This window comes from Vombatus ursinus, unplaced genomic scaffold, assembly GCF_900497805.2.
Source record: "Vombatus ursinus unplaced genomic scaffold, bare-nosed wombat genome assembly UNPS02014861.1, whole genome shotgun sequence".
Classification (NCBI taxonomy): Eukaryota; Metazoa; Chordata; class Mammalia; order Diprotodontia; family Vombatidae; genus Vombatus; species Vombatus ursinus.
Genome location: NW_020954639.1, coordinates 7,365,620 through 7,385,913, shown reverse-complemented (window position 1 = coordinate 7,385,913; position 20,294 = coordinate 7,365,620). Strand labels below are relative to the sequence as shown.

The following is a 20,294-nucleotide window of genomic DNA, read 5'->3' as shown; positions in this document are numbered from 1 at the left end:
TCTACATGGAGAAGGTAGGTGAATGATCAATGAATGGGTACATCATTGATCATTCAAGTTATAGCCTAGTTATACACATCATACAGCACTTAATTTGTCCTGTGAGTCACTTGTAATTTTGATTCTTCAGAGATCATGATACTTTGTTGATTCACAGCCATGAAACATTACACCACTCCCCAAAAATGGTGTTAATAAGTCAGCTTTTGTATCATAGAACAGTCTAGCTCAACTTTTCCTGACTTGTTTTCAAAATATTCCTCTTTACAACATACCAGACAAATGGAATTTCTCTGTGTTTCCCAAATAGGACGTACGATTTTCCACCTCTGACATTCCCACAAGTTAGACTGTATGGTGAAAAGCACTTCTTTCTCATCTCTACTTGCTGAAACCCTTCTTGTCCTTAAAAGTTCTCAAGGATGTCATTTCTACCAAGCCTTCCCTGAACCCCTCAGGTGAAAGTGGTATCTTTCATCTTGAACAGTTTTTGGGTACTTTGTCAGAATCTTTCCTCACCTTTATAATATAATACAATACCTTGTGTCATAATAATGCACATGGCATATTTCCTCTTTTAAAACTGTAAGCCCCTTCGTGACAGATTGTGTCATTTTTTTATCATTGGATCCCTAGCACTTAGCAGTAACTTGCACATAATAGGTGCATAATAAACGTGGGGGACGTAATTACATTTTAACTTTATTACATGGCCACAAGCACCTTCACAAATACTTGTAAGTGCAATGTACTTCTCATAAACCTATTTTAAACGATTTTGTTTTTATTGCTAGAAAAGATCTTTCCCCCACTTCAGATCAGAAGTAGATTAATTTAAATTTTAATTCATCATAGTCCTTTGTACTTATTAAGGGCAAAACTTTATTACCCAAGACTATATATTATTCTTAAATTAAGAATTTATGTTTAAGAGACATTTTGTCTTTTTAAATGTTATAAAATGGTTTAAATTATATAAAGAAAAGTAAGTCTAGAGATTTAGTGTTTTTCCAAAATCATTTAACAAATCATTTGACATAAGATTCAAATATAACTATAATACAAATAGTGAGTTAAGCTTATCTACGGTCTTTGATCATTGGTTCTATACTGTATGATACAGATAGAGGTAATGTAGACTTTTACTGAGCTTAGCAGCTAGGTGGTGCAGTGGACACAGCACCGGGCCTGGAGTCAGGAAGACTCATCTCTGAGTTCAAATCTGGCCTCAGACATGTAATAGCCGTGTGACCCTACGCAAGTCACTTAAACCCTGTTTGCCTCAGTTTTCTCCTCTATAAAATGAGCTGGAGAAGGAAATGGCAAACCAGTACAGTATCTTCGCCAAGAAAATCCCAAGTGGGGTTACAAAGAGTCGGACATAACTGAACAACAAAGCTTTTTTGAAAACAGGGATGGGCCCCACTTTAAGAAAATGCAATATAAGAAAACCTAAGATTACAATAACAATAAATTAGGGAGCGACTGTATTTGTATTCTTCCATTTACAAAAGGAATTACTATACAAGTATTTCAATTAGGAGTTCTCAGTTGTTTAAAAGATTATTGTCTACTTGATAGAAGCTAAAGAGCTGAGAAAGTTAACACTTAGATATCAAATGATTATCAGTACACCAAGTGAAAAAATTCTTTAGTTGTAATATGCTATCATATTAGACTATGATATCATAACATATAAAACTATGATAGGATTGATAAAAATCTTACTGACGTATTGTCCTTCTGGGTCATTTATAAATAAAATGAGCCCTATATTTTACAGATCAGGCTAAATAAGAGTACTGAAGCTCCTTAATACATTCTGCCACTAAACTCCAATTTCACAAATTTTAAATTATTTTCGTGCAACAAGCTTCTTTATGAAAATGATCAAGAGTTTTATAAGATCATTGGCATTGTAAACTTTCTTTTCTTTAATGGTAACTACAGAGCAATAAAAGGTAAAACTCTGACTAAGTGGGAGGATTATCAAAAACATGGGGGAAATGGAAGTGGGATATAGAGATAGTTGCAAAAATTGTTTTGACTGTTAAGTGCTACATTAACAAACAAAGAAAAGACAGTTAAGTTTTCTTATATATTTGCCACATTTTCTGTTCTGTTGAAAGAGTGGTTTTATTGATCACATTTTTAGAAATCTGTCTAGTAAATCCCTTCTTTACATTTTCAATGAAAAGTATAATCAAATCTCAATTATCAACAGCACTAAAGGGAAACAATGGTTTGGATTATTTCCCAAACTTTATCAGGTCTGAAGTTTCTTTTTATGAAGTATAAAGAATCACTGTATAGAGTGGTGCCACGAGCCCAACACTGAAAAAAAGCAAAACCCTTCTTTCAGGTACAGGCTTTCTTTCTTCTCTTCTCTCAGGTGAGTTTTCTACTAAAATACACTGATACCACCTACCTGGTCCAGGCCATAAAAGGGAAACTTGTTGGCAAGCAGAATTGACCCAAATGGGTAGAAGGTAATTCTTACACTCTTCTATAGCAAATTATCTGTATCATTAGTAAATAGGTACCAAGTAACACAAACCTTCATCTTAAGCATTTGAATTTATGCAATAGTTTCTGGGATCACAGTTTAAAAGTACATTTACCTGTATAAACAGTCCATATAGTCTGCCCCTTTGCTATATTCTTCCCAATACCTATGATACATAACCAATACTTGTTCTTCAGACTCCAGAACTCTCTAAAAGAAAAAGAAGTCACTTTATAAGGAAAATATTATTTTCATACAAGTACTACTACTTTACATTCTATATTTGATATTCACAATCACTCTGTAAGGAGGCAGACAAAATATCACTTCCCCTATTGTGCTGTTAAGAAAACTGAGGTATATAAAAGTGAAGTGACTGGTCCAAGATCACATGACAAGCAAGCTGCAACATGGGAACCAGAATTTCAGGATTTTGATTCCCAATCTAGGCCTTCTTCCTTTATACCATAAGGCTTACTTTTCTTTTAGTAGTATTTTTTAAGTATATTGTTTTATCATTACAATAACTCTAAATTATTTTGAAAAAATACTCATTTCACTTACTTTTTAGACTTCTTTACAAATACTCAAAAAAACCCCAAAAAACTCCGACTTAGCTCAAAAATTAGTGAAATGTTTTAAAGAAACTGAATTGAATAATTCCCAAATGGTAAATACAACACAAGGCACTGTTGTCCCTCAGCTAGGATTTTTATTAAAATAAATTTTAAAAAAGGATAAAAACTGAAAATTTGCTCTTAGGAATCAATTTTTGATCAACCTGCATATATAGCTCCTCATGAAAGTAAGTTGTACCTGTATCTCATATAAAAATTATTTATAAATAGCAATATTGATCACCTAAAATTTTAAATTTTTTTAAAAAGTCAAGTTTCTTCAAATTTATTTAGTACCTACTTTCTAGAAAGTGAAAAATAAACTGATAATCATGGTAAAGGAAGAATGGATGGGAGACAGGAACTAAATCCCTCTAACAGAAATTTTAAAGCACTACTGCATACTTTTTAATATTTTACATTTATATATAAAGATTTAAGAATAAGTAAATAACATCATGACCTAGCTCTACTAACCCCAAGTTAGTTACTGGACTGACCCTTTTCTCTCAAGTTGTCATTTCCCTAAAGTCATTTTAAGTAAAAACTAAGGCATCAATCAAGGCTAACAAAGGCTACTCCAAAACTTCGTAACATCAAATAAGTTCAGTCTCTACTTCAGGACTTTCTACTAAATTATCCAATTTCTAGAACCCAAAATATTTCACATATTTGCAATCAACAAAATATCTGGAACACAGTATATGCTTAATAAATGCTTGTTAATACCGATGAACTCAAAATACTTTGTTTTACCTTTTAAAAAACGGATGGATTTGTTGCTTTTATAACCTTACCATAGCTGACAACATACTCCTACACGTATGAAAAACAGCCTTAGATTAGAACCTATATGTAAAGTAACATCACATAATAAATCTTCACTCATCACAAAAATAACTATATTTTTTCTCAAATTTCCACATTTTAATTTGTAAAACTGAATAACAATAAAATATACTTGCTTGTCTAAGCTTATTATTAATATGAACCTACTGTTCTTCATAAAGTTTCTTATGAGTTAGATAACAGGCAATCCATAAGTCCTTGGAGATTTCTAAATTTTTAACCTAATTTTTAACTCAAGCAACTCAAAGGTCAGATTTGATAGAAATAATTTACAATCTACAAATGGTATTCAAAAGCAAAATGAATTTTTTTCTTACAGATGAAAGAGACTTCAATCCTGCTCATTACAAGAAGTTTACTTTCTCATCTACAGTAACCAAGGGTGCTGGGTGCATTCAAATCATGTTCTCATCAAAAGAACTCACCAGACACAGCCGGGAAAAATCTTTAAGTGAGACAAGTAGTGGCTGACTATTTAAGAATCACCGAAAAATAAAGGTGAGAATCAGAAGTCAAAACACATTTTAGTTCACAAATTAAATGAATATTTTATTCAGCCAATCTATTTCAGAGTTAAACAACCCCGCAAAGAGTTTAAGAGCTACCATCCAGACTGGTGCTACTTCACACTAGCTTTAGCTAAAAAGGTCAGGGAAGAGAAGGTTCTCACTTCTATTTCCTCACAACCAACTGTCCAGGATATCTTTTTGTTATTTCTTTCAACCCAGAAATCAACTTAAGTAGAAAAGGAATGTAAAAGAAATGCAAAAGTCCATAATTTTAAAAGGGCAGGATAATAACTACTCACATTTATGTAACAATTTAAGATTCACAAAGTGTTTTCCTCACAATAACCCTATGAGTTGGTAAGTGCACATATTATCATCATCATTTTACAGGTGAGGAAACTGAGGCTCTGGGAAGTTAAATATCTTATCTAGGGTCATGCACCTGGTAACTGTCAGAGCCAGGATAGAATCCCAAGTCTCCCAATTTCAAATCCAGTAATCTCTCTACTGTGCCACCTTGCCTCTCTAGGATGTGGATGCTGAGCACTTTTTAAAATTAAATTTTGTATTACACAGTCCTATAGAAAAATACCTCCAGCCTTGGCTACTAATATTATAATTTTTCATTTAATCAGTTAATTTTACTCTTCAAACAACCTCCTTCCCAACAATATATCCTGTTTTAAAAATACTCATTGATTACGACCCATTCAAGTTGTACTGAAAAACTTAAATCTGGAAAGTAGTTTCAAAACATACTTACACCACCAACATGCTACTTAATTACCTTGTGCAAATGGCGTACGTGATTTTCCAAAAAAATTTTAGTCTCTGTGTAAAGTCTTTCACCAAGAGGTTCAGGATAGGCCACACATAAAGCATAGATGTCTCTAAATCTGTTGTCAAGGTTTTTCATATTCATTGTAAATCCCTTTTTTAAAGGTAATCTTTGATTTAACTATTCATATGTATAATAAATATAATACATTTATATGTTTAGCTTTTTCACTTATATAAGAAAAATTGATACTTTTGCTTCTTAGCATCATACACATGATTCTCACTGAAAAATATAAAACACATTAGCCAAGCTTAATGAAAGGACACTATTACAAGATTCATTCAGTAAAAGAAACACAAAAAAATTAGTAAGACAACAGGACCTGCCCTAAAGGAGCCAGCAATCTAGTAACTATAAGACATGTACACTGACAACCATACTACAAGGTAGTGAGTGATTAGTACTATTAAAATTTCATCAACAGAGAGAGCTACAGGGAATTAGGTGAAAGGAAAAATCACTTCCAGTTAGCATGTTGATAAGATTTCACCTTATCTTTAGATGGTCAAATAACAATCACTATAAACAAGTAATACTGCAAATAGAGAACTAGAATCAACTATCTTAGTTTCATTGGAATTATATGCAAGTAATGGAAATATAGTGCTCAAATCCATGATAAAAAAATAAAATGAGTTTAAACTGAAAATTCACCAGGGAAATCTAACCTACTTAAATCAACATAAGAAAACAGGATGAATATATAGTATTCAAAGGAAATTAGTGGCATGTATATGCAATTCTTTAATTCTTTTATCTCCCCTCCCTGTCTTGCCCAGGCTAGAGGTAAGGCAGCTACTGTCAGGGCAGGAAAAAAAAATCTTTAGACTAAAAAGGACCCTAAAATGTCATCTACACCATACTGGTTCACATCTTAAACTAGAGCAAATCACATAATACAAGAGCTGGATGGTATCTCAAAGGCCACCCAGTCTAACCAGTACCTAAATACTAATCCACCTTACAACATCCTCAGCAGACAAACCAGCTGGACTCCATACGAAGGTCTCTAATGAGAAGCTACCTCATCATGCAAACCATTCCACTTTGGAATAGCTCTAGTTATTATGAAATGTTCTTACCAAAAGCCTAAATCTGACTGTCTGCAACTTCTATTCCACTGATCCAAGTTCTGTCATCTGGAGCCAAGCAGAAGTCCAGTCCCTCTTCAAATACTTGAAGACGTCTATACGCTGCCCCAACTTCTCTTTTTGCCAAGTTATGTATCCCAGGTTCTTTCCATCAACACTCATATGGCATGTTCTACAGTCCTCTCACCACCCCAGATGCTCTCTTCTAGGCATCTTGTCAGATTGTCAATAGTCTTCCTAAAACTGCTCAGATTAGGACAGAACAAAAAGACAGCTCCCTTATTCTATCCATTCATAAGGTAGCAGCCTACGACATTAGTTTTGGGGGGCACTATGCCACATTGTTTACTTAGATTGCATTTGCAGTACACTGAAACCCCCAGACGTTTTTCCAAATGAACCATTGCCTGAACCTCTCCCCACTGGCCTATATTTATGAAGTTAATTTTTCAAATCCAAATGTAGAAATTGACACTTTTCTCTATTAAATTTCATCTTACACAATCAGTCCTAGGAATCCTTGATCTTTATGGATACTGATTTATCCAATATGTGACCTATTCTTACCTTCAATATCATCTGTAAACTACATAAGCATATCTTATATAGTATGCCTTTATCTAAGTCAGTGATAAAAATGGTGAACAGCATAGCACAAAGGGCAGATTCCTGGGGTACTCCATTAGAGACTTCCCTCAAGCATATTTACCCATTTTCTTTCCATTTTATGATGTTAATTTACTCTTCAGAAAATTCTCCTTTCCAAAACTATATCTCTTTTTTTAATTCATCAATTACAACCCATACAAATTGTACTGAAAAACTTTACTCTGGAAAGTAATTATAAAATATATTTATACCATCAACATGCTACTTAATTACTTAGACTTACAAATAGCACAGTTATGGTATAAGTTTACACCATTTTGCCATGACTATTCTTTGGGCCTAGTCACCCAACCAATTCCAGAACTATCTAATGTTACCAGGATCATCTTTCTACTTCATCCGGAAATTAGTATGAAAGATTCTGGCAATGTTGTTTTTTTTTTTAAATCTACTCTGTATCAAAAAAAGGAATTTACATTAGTTTGGCATGATCTTTTCTTGATGAAGCCACAATGGTTTTTATTAAGTTTCCTTACTAAAGGAAGTGTTTCCTATACTTCCTTCTCTTTCAAAAAGCTAACATTTATTCTCTTAATAATATGTTCTAGAAGTTTGCTAGGAATAGAAGAATCTATCCAATTTAAAATTCATTCATGTATTACTACACTATAAGAAATGAATCAGAAGAATTCAGGGACATGGAAATAGCTATAAGAACTGATAGAGTGAAATAAGCAGAACTAGGAGAAAAACATTCACAATAACTACAATAATGTATAGAGAAAAAATAAAACCAATGTAATTCTATGTAATTATGTTGACCAAGTGCAGCCCTGGAGAAGAGTTGAGAAAATGAATTTCCCTTCACTGAAAAGGTGGGAGACAACTACAGGAACAGAATAGTGAAAATACTGGCAGACACAGTTGATGTGTTGGTTGGTTTTACTGGAATTTTTAAAAATCTTTTTAAATCTTTGTTTACATGAGATGACTCAATGGGAACAGAAAGAATATATTCTAAAATCAAAATAATATGAAAACAAAATTACCCATAAAAACAAAATACACCCATAAAAACATTCCACAAGTTCTACTAAATGCTCAATTCAAATGACTGAGTATATTTTGCTATCCAGCCTGTATGGCTTATTGGGACAACATCTTATGAGTAATCATCGGTCACTAGAGAGGCCCTATAATATTTCAGGAATTGATAAACTCAGCACAAAGTACTCTGTCAACATGAATGAACATCTGGAGAAGCTCACAGCCTATACAGAATTCTTCCATTTTGGCAATCAATGTTGGTAAACATACACTCTTTTTCTATGCTTTGCTCGATGTTAGTAATCAGGGCACCAATAAATGGAGTTACCTCTGGGTTGTATTTATCAAGGAATCTTGTATAAACTTAACATATGCAAAAAGGACTCCATGTTAGGAAGGTTTCAAGGCTACCTTTTGCTTAACCAAGTCAATTTGGAAGGGTGAGATAATCATTAAAAAAAAAAGCAGAATCTTATATTCTTTGCATCTTCTAGTCCATTGTGTGATTACGTGAGCTGCTGCAAGACATCATTTCTGTTATACTCTCAAATCTTCAAACATACCTTCAATACATGTATAGATCACATGTCAAAATGTCACAAGTCAATAAGCATTTATTAAAGGTTTACTATGAGCCAGACACTGTGCTACCCTCTGAAGATATGAAGAAAAGCAAAAACAGCCCATGCCCCCCAAGAAGCTCACATTCTGAAGGAGACAACATGGAGATAACTAGGTACATAAAAATTATGGAAGATAATTTCAGAATGGAAGACTAACAGCTAGAAAGACCATGAAAGGTTTCTTAACAGAAAGTGGAATTTGAGCCGAGTTTTGATAGAAGTCAGAAAAGCTAAGCGGTGGAAGTGGGGCAGCAGAGCACGTCAAGTACAGGAGGCAGTTAGTGAAATGGCAGGGGGACTGGAGATGAAACGTCATGTGCAAAGAACGGCAAACATGGTAGTGTGGCTAGAATGTAATGAACATGGAAGAGAACAAAATGTAACAGGACTACAAAAGTAGAAGGCCAAGTTATGAAGAACTTTAAATGCCAAAGAACTTTAAATTTGATCCTGAAGGATCTGAAGGATCAGAGCCTGGAGGCTCTGAAAGACTTCATCAATGAGGCCTGCTGGGACATCAGCTCGGGTGGGGTGAACCTGCAGAGCATGGACTCGTCTCACATCTCCCTGGTACAGCTCACCCTGCGCTCGGAGGGCTTCGATACCTACCGCTGTGACCGCAACCTGGACATGGGCGTTAATCTCACCAGCACGTCCAAAATCTTAAAATGTGCCAGCAATGAAGATATTATTACTCTAAGGGCTGAAGACAATGCAGATACACTTGCGTTGATATTTGAGGCACCAAATCAGGAAAAAGTTTCAGACTATGAGATGAAATTAATGGATTTAGATGTTGAGCAACTTGGAATTCCAGAACAAGAATATAGTTACGTAGTGAAAATGCCTTCTGGTGAATTTGCACGAATCTGTCGGGATCTCAGTCATATTGGAGATGCTGTTGTAATTTCCTGTGCAAAAGATGGTGTAAAATTTTCTGCCAGTGGAGAACTAGGAAGTGGAAATGTAAAACTATCACAGACAAGTAATGTTGACAAAGAGGAGGAAGCTGTTACAATAGAGATGAATGAGCCAGTTCAGTTGACCTTTGCACTTCGATACCTGAATTTCTTTACCAAAGCCACTCCGCTTTCCCCTACAGTAACACTCAGTATGTCTGCAGATGTACCACTTGTTGTAGAGTATAAGATTGCAGATATGGGCCACTTAAAATATTACCTGGCTCCCAAGATTGAGGATGAAGGAGGATCTTAGACATACTTCATTCCTAAGAAGAGGGGGGAAAAGGAAGCCACTGGAGTTTTATTAAAAAGAGGAGTGGGGGTAATATGGTCAGACCCACGCTTTAGAAAAATCACCTTAGAAACAGAGTGGAGGATGGAAAAGAACATGGAAAAGACTTGAAGCAGGAAGGCCATTTAGGCTATGGTACTGTCCAGGTGAGAGGTGGTGGCTGTATTGAGAGAAGAGAGATGTATAAAAGAGGAATTATAAAGACAGAAACAAGATTTGGAAACGGATTGGATATATAGGGTGAACATGACTTAAGGATTACATTGGTGTTGGGAGCCAGGGTGACTGGGAGGCTGGTGAAATAATAAAGTCTAATTAGACAAGGCCTGGGAGTGGTTTTGTTATGTCTTATGAACTTAGAAGAAGAGAAAGAGAGGAAAAGGGAAATATATTACAGGGGGGAGGGGGAGAAATTGTCTTATATAATCAGAGTGCGCACAGAGTGGCTGACACTTGAACTTTACTCCCATCTGAATTGGTCAAAGGAAGGAAAAATAAACACAGGCTTTGTTTATCTTTTGTTCTCAATTGAGAGGGTAGAGGGAGAAAAGGTAAACTGAAAAAAAATTTAAAGATGTGTTCTGTTTTGTACGTGCTACAGGATATCCAATTTGAGATGTCCAAAAGGCAAGTGACGGTGTAGCTCAGGAGACTAGGGCTCAATATGTAGATATGGGAATCATCTGCATAGAGATAACTGTATCCATATTAGCTGTTGAGATCTCCAAGTGAAATAGTCTAGATTAAAAAGAGAAGAGAGTCTTGGTCAGACCTTTGAAGTATACTCATGGTTAGTGGGCATGCCCTGCATGAAGATTCTGCAAAAGGAGACTGAAAAAGAGCAGTGAGACAGGTAGAAGGTAAACCAAAAGAAAGTACTGTTATGAAAACCCAGAAAAGAAAGATAATCCAGAAGAAAATGGTGATCAACCATGTCTAATACTTCAAAGAGGTCAAGTAAGATAAGGATGCAGGGGAAAAAAAAAAAGATGAAGACTCAGAAAAAGCCATTAGATATGGCAATTAAGAAATCTCAGGAAACTCTGGAGTAGTTTCAGTGGAATAATAAGATTAGAAATCATACCACAGAGCTGTTGGAAGGGAGTAAGAGGAAAGGAAGTGGAAATACTAAGTATAAACAACTCTCAAAAAATTTAGCCAAGAAAGGGAGGAAAGCTACGGGAAAATGGCTAAAGGGGACAGCAGGATTATGTCAGGGTTTGAGTAGGGATGACAGTGGAGGAAATCCTTTGGAGAAAACAGAAATGGATGGGATCAAAGATACATGTAGAGCGGTTTGCCTTAGCAAGGTGGGTCACCTTTTCATCTAAGACAGAAGGGAAGGAGATACTTCAGCAAAGCTCCTTGAGCAAAGTGAGATGAGGATATAAGAAGGCACAGATCATGGCAAATAGCCTTCATTTTTTTATGGATGCATGAAACAAGGTCTTCAACTATGAGGCTGGGGGGAGTTAGGAGGCAAGGATGTGTTATCAGAGTCTTGGAGAGAGAGATGAGAAGATTTGCAGCCGCTATGCTGAGTAGGATAGCAATCCCAATTAGGGATGAGTATGATTGCCATGATGCACAGAGGGCCCAAGTATAAGATTAGGTAACAAATCTGTAGTGAATCCAGTCAGTCTAGTTTTACGATTCCCTCTAGCTCAGTTCAGCAGCATGTGAATAGGAGGAAAAGGGGCATACAGAAGGAGTAATCAAGACTGGGGTTTGGCAAGGTGTGATCAGTGATAAAAGTAGAGGACAAGGGATTTCAAAAAAAGAGGATACTGTACAGCTGAGTTGGTTCACCAAGTGGTAAGATAGAGAAAGGAATAAAGTGTAGGCAATGTGTATGCGGGGGGGGGGCCTGAAAAAAAGATTAAAGTTTGGGAGAATGGAGATCACATAGGATATGGACATAAAGGCAGAAGGAAAGATGAAAAGATCATTCTCATGAACATCTCAGAGAAATGAGAAATTAGATATATGAGGAAGCTGTTAAAATTTATTCCTGATCACCTTTTTCTCATTCATTTTTTCCTTTTTTGGGGGGGGGGGTAATCTTTCTGTCCTGGAGATACATTACAAAAGAATTCTTCAATATGTTTAAAACATCTCTTTCAGCAGTTTTCCCTCTGTAATTGGTCTGGTCCAACCAATTATACTGACTTCATCTTCCTAACTTCTGTTTCTACTACCTCTACAATCAATGGGCATCTATTGTTTCTAGTTCTTTGCTATTACAAATACTGCCCATCTTTTTGTATATACCGCCCATCTTTTTCTAAGTGACCTGACTGGGGTGTATGCCTAACAGTGAAATCTCTGGATCAAAGGGTATGAACATTTGTCACTTTCCTCACATAATTCCAATTTGCTTATCATAAAGGACAGGCCAATTGAAAGCTCCACCAAGGTCATCTAAAATAAATGCCTCTACTTCTCATTTTCTCCTTAATTCTATGCAGTCTGGTTTTTGACCCCATCATTTAACCAAAACAGTTCTAAAGTTACCAAATCTCTTAATGGCAAACCTAATGGCCTTTTTCTCAATCCTCATCCTTGACTTCTTTGCAGCCTTTGCCACTACATCAGCCTCTTCTTAATACTCACTTTTATGTTTCCTCTCCTAGTTCTCCCCCTTGTTCTTCCTCCTTCTTGGTCTCCAATAGTGGTTATTCATCCACATCCCACCCATTTATCATGGATGTCTCTCAGGATTCTGTGTTTGGCCCTTTTCTCTATATATATTATTTTGCTGGTGATCTCATTGGTTTCCATAGATTTAATTATCATCTCTATGCTGATAATTCCTAGATCTACTTATCCAGCCCTCATTTCTCTGATAAACTCTAGTCTTGCATCTGCAACTGTCTATTGGACATCTTCAACTGGATATCTCAAAGATACCTTAAATTCAATATGTACAAAATTGAACTCATTTATCTCCTCCCCACCCTCACCACATGACCCTTATGAATTTTCCTACTGTCACTTGCACCAACATGCTCTATAGTAAGCTCATAACCTAGGTATTTTCCTCATTCTCCCTCACCATCCTCCAATATCTAATCTGTTCTAAAGTCCTGTAAATTCTACCTTCATTACATCTTATATGTGTCCCATTGTCTCCTTGCCAGCACCTTAGGGCAGGCACTTGTCACCCTCCTCCTGCCCTACTACAATACCCCACTGTTTGCTCTCCATTACAGCCCATCCTCCACTCAGCTGTCAGACTGATCTTTCTAAAGTACAAGTCTGACCATGTCACTCTCCTGTTCAATAAACTCTAATAGTTTCCTATCATTTCTTGAATCAAACATAAAATCTGGCTAGTTTTCAAAGCCCTCCAAAATCTACTCCCTTCCTGCATATCCAGTCTTCTATCTTACTCTTCTCCAGACATATATATTCTTTATTTATTTGTTGGTTCATGATTTAAATAGAGCAAAATCTAATTCCCACTGTCCTCTCCTACAAGACCTTATTATGAGAATTCACAGTATCTCAAATTTATCAAATTGTTTTCAATATCTCAATTCTTGTTAAATTCGATAAGCATCTATTAAATAAAATGTCCTTATAAACACCCCCGGATATTTAACCTTCAAGGGCTACCTGTACCTATGAAGACTGCAACCCTTCTAAAATTTAGTATAAGGTCTTCAATTCAGCATTCACTCAACAAGCATTGACTAAGGGCTTAATATGGTGGGTACTGTACTAGGCTATGGGGATTCAAAGACAAAAGTGAAACAGCACTTGCCCCGAGGGAGAAACAATTTATACAAAGAAAAATAAATACAAAATATATACAAGGTAATTACACACTACTTCCAGTAGTATGTGTATGTGAGGGCAGGGATCTCTCCTGAGAGATCAGGACAGGCTCCCTCCAGGACTTGTCCCTTCAATTAATCTTTGAAGGAAGTCAGAGATTTTTAGAGGTGAAGGAGTAGAAAACAAGAGCATTACAGGAAAGGAAGATGGCTTGTACAAAGGCACAGCGACAGGAGATGAAATGTCACTTATGGGAAAGGAGCAAAGAAGTCTCTGTGATGCAAAGAGAGGATGTAAGCAGAGTAGCATACTATAAGCCTGCAAGGGCTGGCTGGAGCCAGAACTATTAAATGCCCAAATCAAAACAAAAACAAAAACAAAAACAAAAACAAACAAACAAAAAAACCAACCAGCATTTTAAAAGTGGGAAGGAGCCATGGAATCTTCTTGAGCAGTTAAGAAAAACAGTCAGATCTCATACTCCAGCTAACCTAGTCATGTCTCTCCCAATTCAGTGAGGTTCATCCTCAGCCTACAGACATAGCACCATACTTGAATCTTTTATTTGTTTTTTTTTTTTCTCTTAAAAAAATTCTATCATGATTTAAGGCCTTTCCAGCTTAGGATGATGTGCCAGAGTGTGTAATGTGCTGGCACAATCTTTAAGAAGCACAGGTCACTCCACATCCTGATTAAACTGTGGAGCAAAAGTTTGGTGAAGAATCCCTAAATTTGTATAAACTGATGTTGAGTAAGTACAAAGTTACTAATTTTACTTTTTCTATCTGCACATCTCCTCAGAAATGGCTGCCATGTTTACAAAAACAAGCCAATAGGAAGATAAATACTAAGTGTTAATAGTTATTTGCAAGACTTAATTATGATGCCTTTTTCCAAAAAGGAAGTCCTCCTATTACTTTATGTCATGGTTTCCTCATTTATAAGGTAGATTGAGTTATCATTATTATTATTATTGATAGTGACATTTCTATAGCCCATTTTAAAGTTTTCAAAACAATTTATATACACTATCTCATTTGATCCTCAGAGTCCTGTAAACTATTCTCATTTTACAGATGAGAAAAATTATGCTGAAAAGGGCTGTTAACTGATTAGCCCGGAGTCATATAACTAGTTATGTGCTACAAGAAGGATTCAAATCCAGGTCTTTCATAACTCCAAGCTCAATATTCTTCCAACTACATTATGTTGCCTCTCAAACTGCTAAGAAAGAGTTAACCAAATCAAAATCATGTAAGACTGGGACCAGCATTATAAACACAGAACATTAATAATGAAAATAATTTTTACATACCTGGCTCAACCTAGGCTATATTAATATCATATTTTAACGTAAAAGACCATTAATTTTTTAGTGTCTCTAACACATTATAAGGAACAAGCATTTATTTATTTATTTATTTATTGATTGCTTTTTTCTTTTTTTGGGGTGAGGCTATTGGGGTTAAGTGACTTGCCCAGGGTCACACTGCTAGTAAGTGTCAAGTGTCTGAGGCTGGATTTGAACCCAGGTCCTCCTGACTCCAAGGCTGGAGTTCTATCCACTGCCCCACCTAGCTGTCCCTGGGATAAGCATTTATTAAGCACTCACTATGTGCCATGTGCTGTGCTAACTGCTTTATAAATATAATCTCATTTTCATCTTTAAACAACCTTAGAAGGTAGATGCTATTATTATTCCCATTTTACAGTTGAGGAAACTGTAGCAGACAAATGGTTAAGTGACTTGCCCAGGGTCACATAGCTAGTAAATGTCTGAGGCTAGATTTGAACTCAGGTCTTCCTGACTCCAGGTCCAGCATTTTATCCATCGCACCACCTTCTCTAAATTCTAGAAAAACAGATGGCAATCCAATTTTAGAGAGACATTTCTTTACATAAAGATTTCTTTAAATGAAAAATGCTACTTACCCAAATGGAAAAAAAAATCTACTCAAAGAAAAACATTTATTCAATTTATTAAATTCCTATTATATGGAAGGCATAGTTAAGCACTGAAGAGCTACAAAAATAAAGAATATATTCTTCAACAAAAGGATATAAATCTGGAATGAAAGCTGATAGAAGTAATTCTAAGTCACAATGCCATTATAAGTATTTGACTAGGAAAGTCACCATAATTTCTCAACCCAAACATTAAATAAAACGCCAAAGTCCCTAACAAGAATGCTTTCTTGATAACTACAAAGCCATCAAAGCCTGATTCATTGTAATTCAGCTACATTAGGCTGGTCATGTCATAAAAATTAAAAGTAATATCAAGATACTAAATAGTACCTCTAAGAAAAACTTTTAAAAGGCAATTGGATATAAGGCTGCCAATTACACTTTGGGCAATCTCACTAGAGATCACAAGTTAGAAAAAAAAAATCGACGGGCCATGACAAATTCAAAATAAACCATGTCATTAGAACAAGCATCAGTCACAAATAATACTGGTTCGGATAAGCTATATAGATTATTATATTGTGTTCATTCATTTCCATTTTAAGCAATTAAAAACATTTATTCTGTATAAATGTGATGAACAATAGAAGTCCTCATATATTGGTAATGATTATCTTAGACCTATATTTCTAGGGCCAAAAAAGACAGTTTTACTCTAAAAGAAATCAGGCTAAAAGTGAAACATGAAATTCAATGAAAATTTAAAAGAAAGTTCACAGCACTAATATTTTTTGCTCATTATTAAGTATGGGATGAGTAGTTTACCTCTAAAATACAAACCAAAAAAATGCACACATATTTTACATACAGTACATCGAAGAAGTGTATTTAATCATATAATTTCTCTCTCCCCTAAAATATTTTCTACAAAAAGTAAGGTAGGGGAAGAATCAAAAGAGTATCTTGGCCCTAATACCTGGCAAATCATTCATATTCAGAGTTTTTATTTACTGAGGACAAGGATTCACCTCGTTACCCAGCAACTAAGGCAAATTCAATTTGAACTGATATACCGAGACATTTTTCCCTTCACTAGGTTCTTGAATTTATGAAGAGTGTCCAGAAACATATCATGTTGGGCAACGATTCTACACATGGCTGAGACAAGGTGACAGCTAATTTGCAAAGGAGATGCTTCATATTCATACATTTACTTTCAGTCTCAAGTTTGAGGCTTAAGGACACTGCCTAACAAAGATGCAGTAGAGATTCCAACAGCCTTCCTTTTGCAGCTCAGCGAGAGAAATCTTTTCTTCCTCCCCCAACTCCACATAGTAACAAGCAGCAAAAAAAGACCACTCTTTTCTTATTCCATTTTATTTTATTTTCTGGTCTGCATTCTCTCCCTCTCCCTCTCTTGAGATAGCAAGAAAATCCAAATGTATTACAAACATATAGAGTGAAGCAAAATACATTCCTACATGACCCATGCCCAAAATACATATACACATACGTGTATATATTTCAATCTGCACTCACCACCTCTCTTACTAGAGGTTAGGAGCGTGTTTCATCATGTGACTACTCTTTTAATCTGTTGTCTAGGTTTCTTTTGCTTAGAGAAACCTCTGCTAAGAAGAGAGTTACCTACACTTGGAAAGTAACAATAGAAAATTATAATGTTCAATTGTTCAAAGAGTCTGGGTTCCCAGAAAGAGAAATGGGTGTTAATGACTACAGTTTAGGTATTCTTCAGACAAAAAGGTTAACTTTACAAAAAGTATTGCATTCACATATTAATAATAGCCAATACAAAGTTTTGCAAATAATCACTTCAATTAGCCCCTGGATTATAGGGGAGATTGGGATGTTTACTTTGTAAACAACAAAGGATAAAGTCATCCTCTCTGAAGTTTTGGCTAAAGGAGTAAGAAGCCAACAACCTAATCTACCAATAGGCAATATGTGTATTTAAGTGTACCACCTCATAAGCTAGTTGAGGAGTATTCCTGACTACTAAACCTCCTATTTTTCCAACCTGTACACTTCTTGGCCTCTCTGAAGCCTCCACCACTGTTGATCATCCTCCTCTTCTTGATAACCTTTTTTCCCTAGACACTACTTTATCTTCCCTCTGCTCCTACCCCTCTAAAGGTTCTTTCTCAGTCTCATTAGCTGGATCTTTATCAAGGTCGCACTCTCTACACAATTTCACTCCCAGTTTTAGTTATCTCTATGCTAATGATTTTCAGATCTATTTATACCAACCTAAATGCTTTTCTAACCTCTAGACTTGGATCTCCAACTGGATGTCCTGTAAACATCTTCAACTCAACACGTTCAAAACTGAACTCATCTTTCCTCCCAAACGCTTTCCCTTTCCAAATTTCCCTATTACTACTGAAGGTACTCAGGTTCACAATATGGGTTCCAATCTTGACTCCTCCATCTCTTCTCAATGCTCCATACCCAATTTGTTACCAAGTCCTGTCAATTTTATCTTTGAAACAATTTTCATAAATGCCTTCTTCTCTCCTCTGTCACTGTCACCACCTAGGTGCTAGCCCTCATCACTTCTTCATGCACAGACTAGTACAATAGCCAGAAAGTTGGTCTCCCTGCTTCACATCTCTCTCCACTCCAGTTTGTTTACTATTCAGTTGTCAAAATTAATCTTCTTAAATTACAAATAAATAGTCATAGATTTAAAAAGTGGTATTTCTGCAGTATCTCTGATTTAAAATCTGAGTCTTGAGGGAAATTATTTTCAAACATTTCTTGAAGTTTAATGGTTGGACAGTTATCTTTTATTGATTTTAATTTTATAACATATTCTTTTTTCTCTTTGCTTTTTTATTTTTTATTCTAGCTCTACTTGTTTTAATGACAGTTACCTTTATGATTCCTTTAGTTTAAAAATGTTTTCTATGTAAACAAATGAGTTTTCATTTTTAGCAAATGATTTTATTTAATCCAAACATTTAGAACAGATTTGACTTGTGAAACTAAGATCTAGGGTCCCCAGGGTCAAGGTCACTTTTTTATTATGAGTTAAGGGCTTAATGAAGACAAATAGGGAAACATTTATTAATATTTCTTTAATAGACAGGTAGGTGGCATAGTGGATTAGGTTATTACATATCGATAATATAGATATTCTACTTATAATTAATCATTTATTGTAGCAATCACTATATAAGACCCTGAAGACAAGTACAGAGAAGGCAAACACAGACCCTGTCCTTGGGGAACTCAGACTTTTGTGGAAGAGGACTCAGTATTCCAGAAAAAGAAGTATAAGGATTCTAAAATGCTCTCGAGTTTATAGAAATGGAGAGGCAATGTGAAAGCAATTAGAAACTAGGAAAATAACTCTCCTATACTACTTTAAGTTAGGAGAGTTGGTCTGGCATGGAGGAGAGTGTTCTGACTTATAATAAAACCTGAATGTGAATGCCACTTCACATACATATGAACTACGTGATTCTGGGCAACCTCTCAGAGACTTAGTTTATCATTTATAAAATGAGGATAATCATAGCACCAACTTCACAAGGGTGAGGAACAAATGAGATAATAAATTACTCTGCAAACTTTAAAATGTTACATAGATGTGAGTTATTATTATCACTGCTAAGTGTTCTACATTTATTATTACATTGGATCCTCAAAATGACACTGTTAAGTAGTGCAGGAATCATCATCTTTATTTTGTAGAGAGAAAAACTAGGTCAGATTGGTAAAATAACTTCCCAGACAAGAAGTAGTAAAGCCAGGTCTTCTGACGCTATGTCCAATTTATTTTCCACTATACTTACATTTGTGTTTTTTATATCTCAAATGAGATACTCACAGAATTTCAGTAGAAGGGACCTGAGAGGCCGACCCATCAAACTCACACCTAAGAAAGAATACCCCTTTATACTGTTCCTAAAAAGTGGACACAGACCTTATTGAAGGCCTCAAGTGTGGGGGAACCCACTACTTTCCAAAGAAGCCAATTCTACTTTGAAATACCTCTGCTTGTCATTAGATTTCTCCTTATATCAGGTGCAAATTTGCCTTTTCTAACCCTTGATCTTAGTTCTGCCCTATGGGGTCAAGGAGAACAAATCTAATCTCCCTTCAATTTGATAGCCTTTCAAATACTTTAAAACAGTGATCACATCCTCCCCAAGTCTTCTCTTCTCCAGTTTAAACATCTCCAATGCCTCCAACCAAACCTTATAAAGTATAAACATAAGGCCCTTCAATATACCGGTTGCCCTCTCCTAAACACTCTCCAGTACATTAGCATTCTTGCTAAAATATGGTGCTCAGGATTGTACACAGTACTCTAGAACTGGCCATCCTGGCTACATCCTAACATCTTAACAATCTAAGAACTCACAAGTTTTTTAGATTGCCACAAAACACAGTTGTCTCACTGAGTGTACTAAAACACTCAAATCCTTCTCAAATTAATGGCTATGTAAACCACATCTCCACAATCTTGTATCTTTATGGTTGTTTTTTGTTTTTTTAACTTCAAGCTTACTTATCCTTCTTAAATTTCATTTTTAAAAGATTTAGCCCAATGTTTTGTCAAGATCTTTTTGGATCCCGATTCTGTCATCCAACATATTAGTTATCCTTCTTATTTTTATATCATCTTTAAATT

At 35.5% G+C, this 20,294-nt stretch overlaps 1 protein-coding gene and 1 pseudogene across 1 annotated transcript in view; one reads left to right on the top strand and one right to left on the bottom strand.

The window, feature by feature from the left end:
• CUL2 (cullin 2) overlaps window positions 1-20,294 on the bottom strand; it is a 117,423-nt gene that overhangs the window by 74,212 nt on the left and 22,917 nt on the right. The window contains exons 3-4 of the mRNA XM_027841617.1: window positions 5,269-5,371; window positions 2,622-2,716 (exon numbers count right to left, since the gene is read on the bottom strand). Of these exons, the coding sequence (XP_027697418.1) occupies window positions 2,622-2,716; window positions 5,269-5,371 (198 nt within the window). The remainder of the gene's footprint in view (window positions 1-2,621; window positions 2,717-5,268; window positions 5,372-20,294) is intronic.
• LOC114027463 lies at window positions 9,104-9,934 on the top strand (annotated as a pseudogene).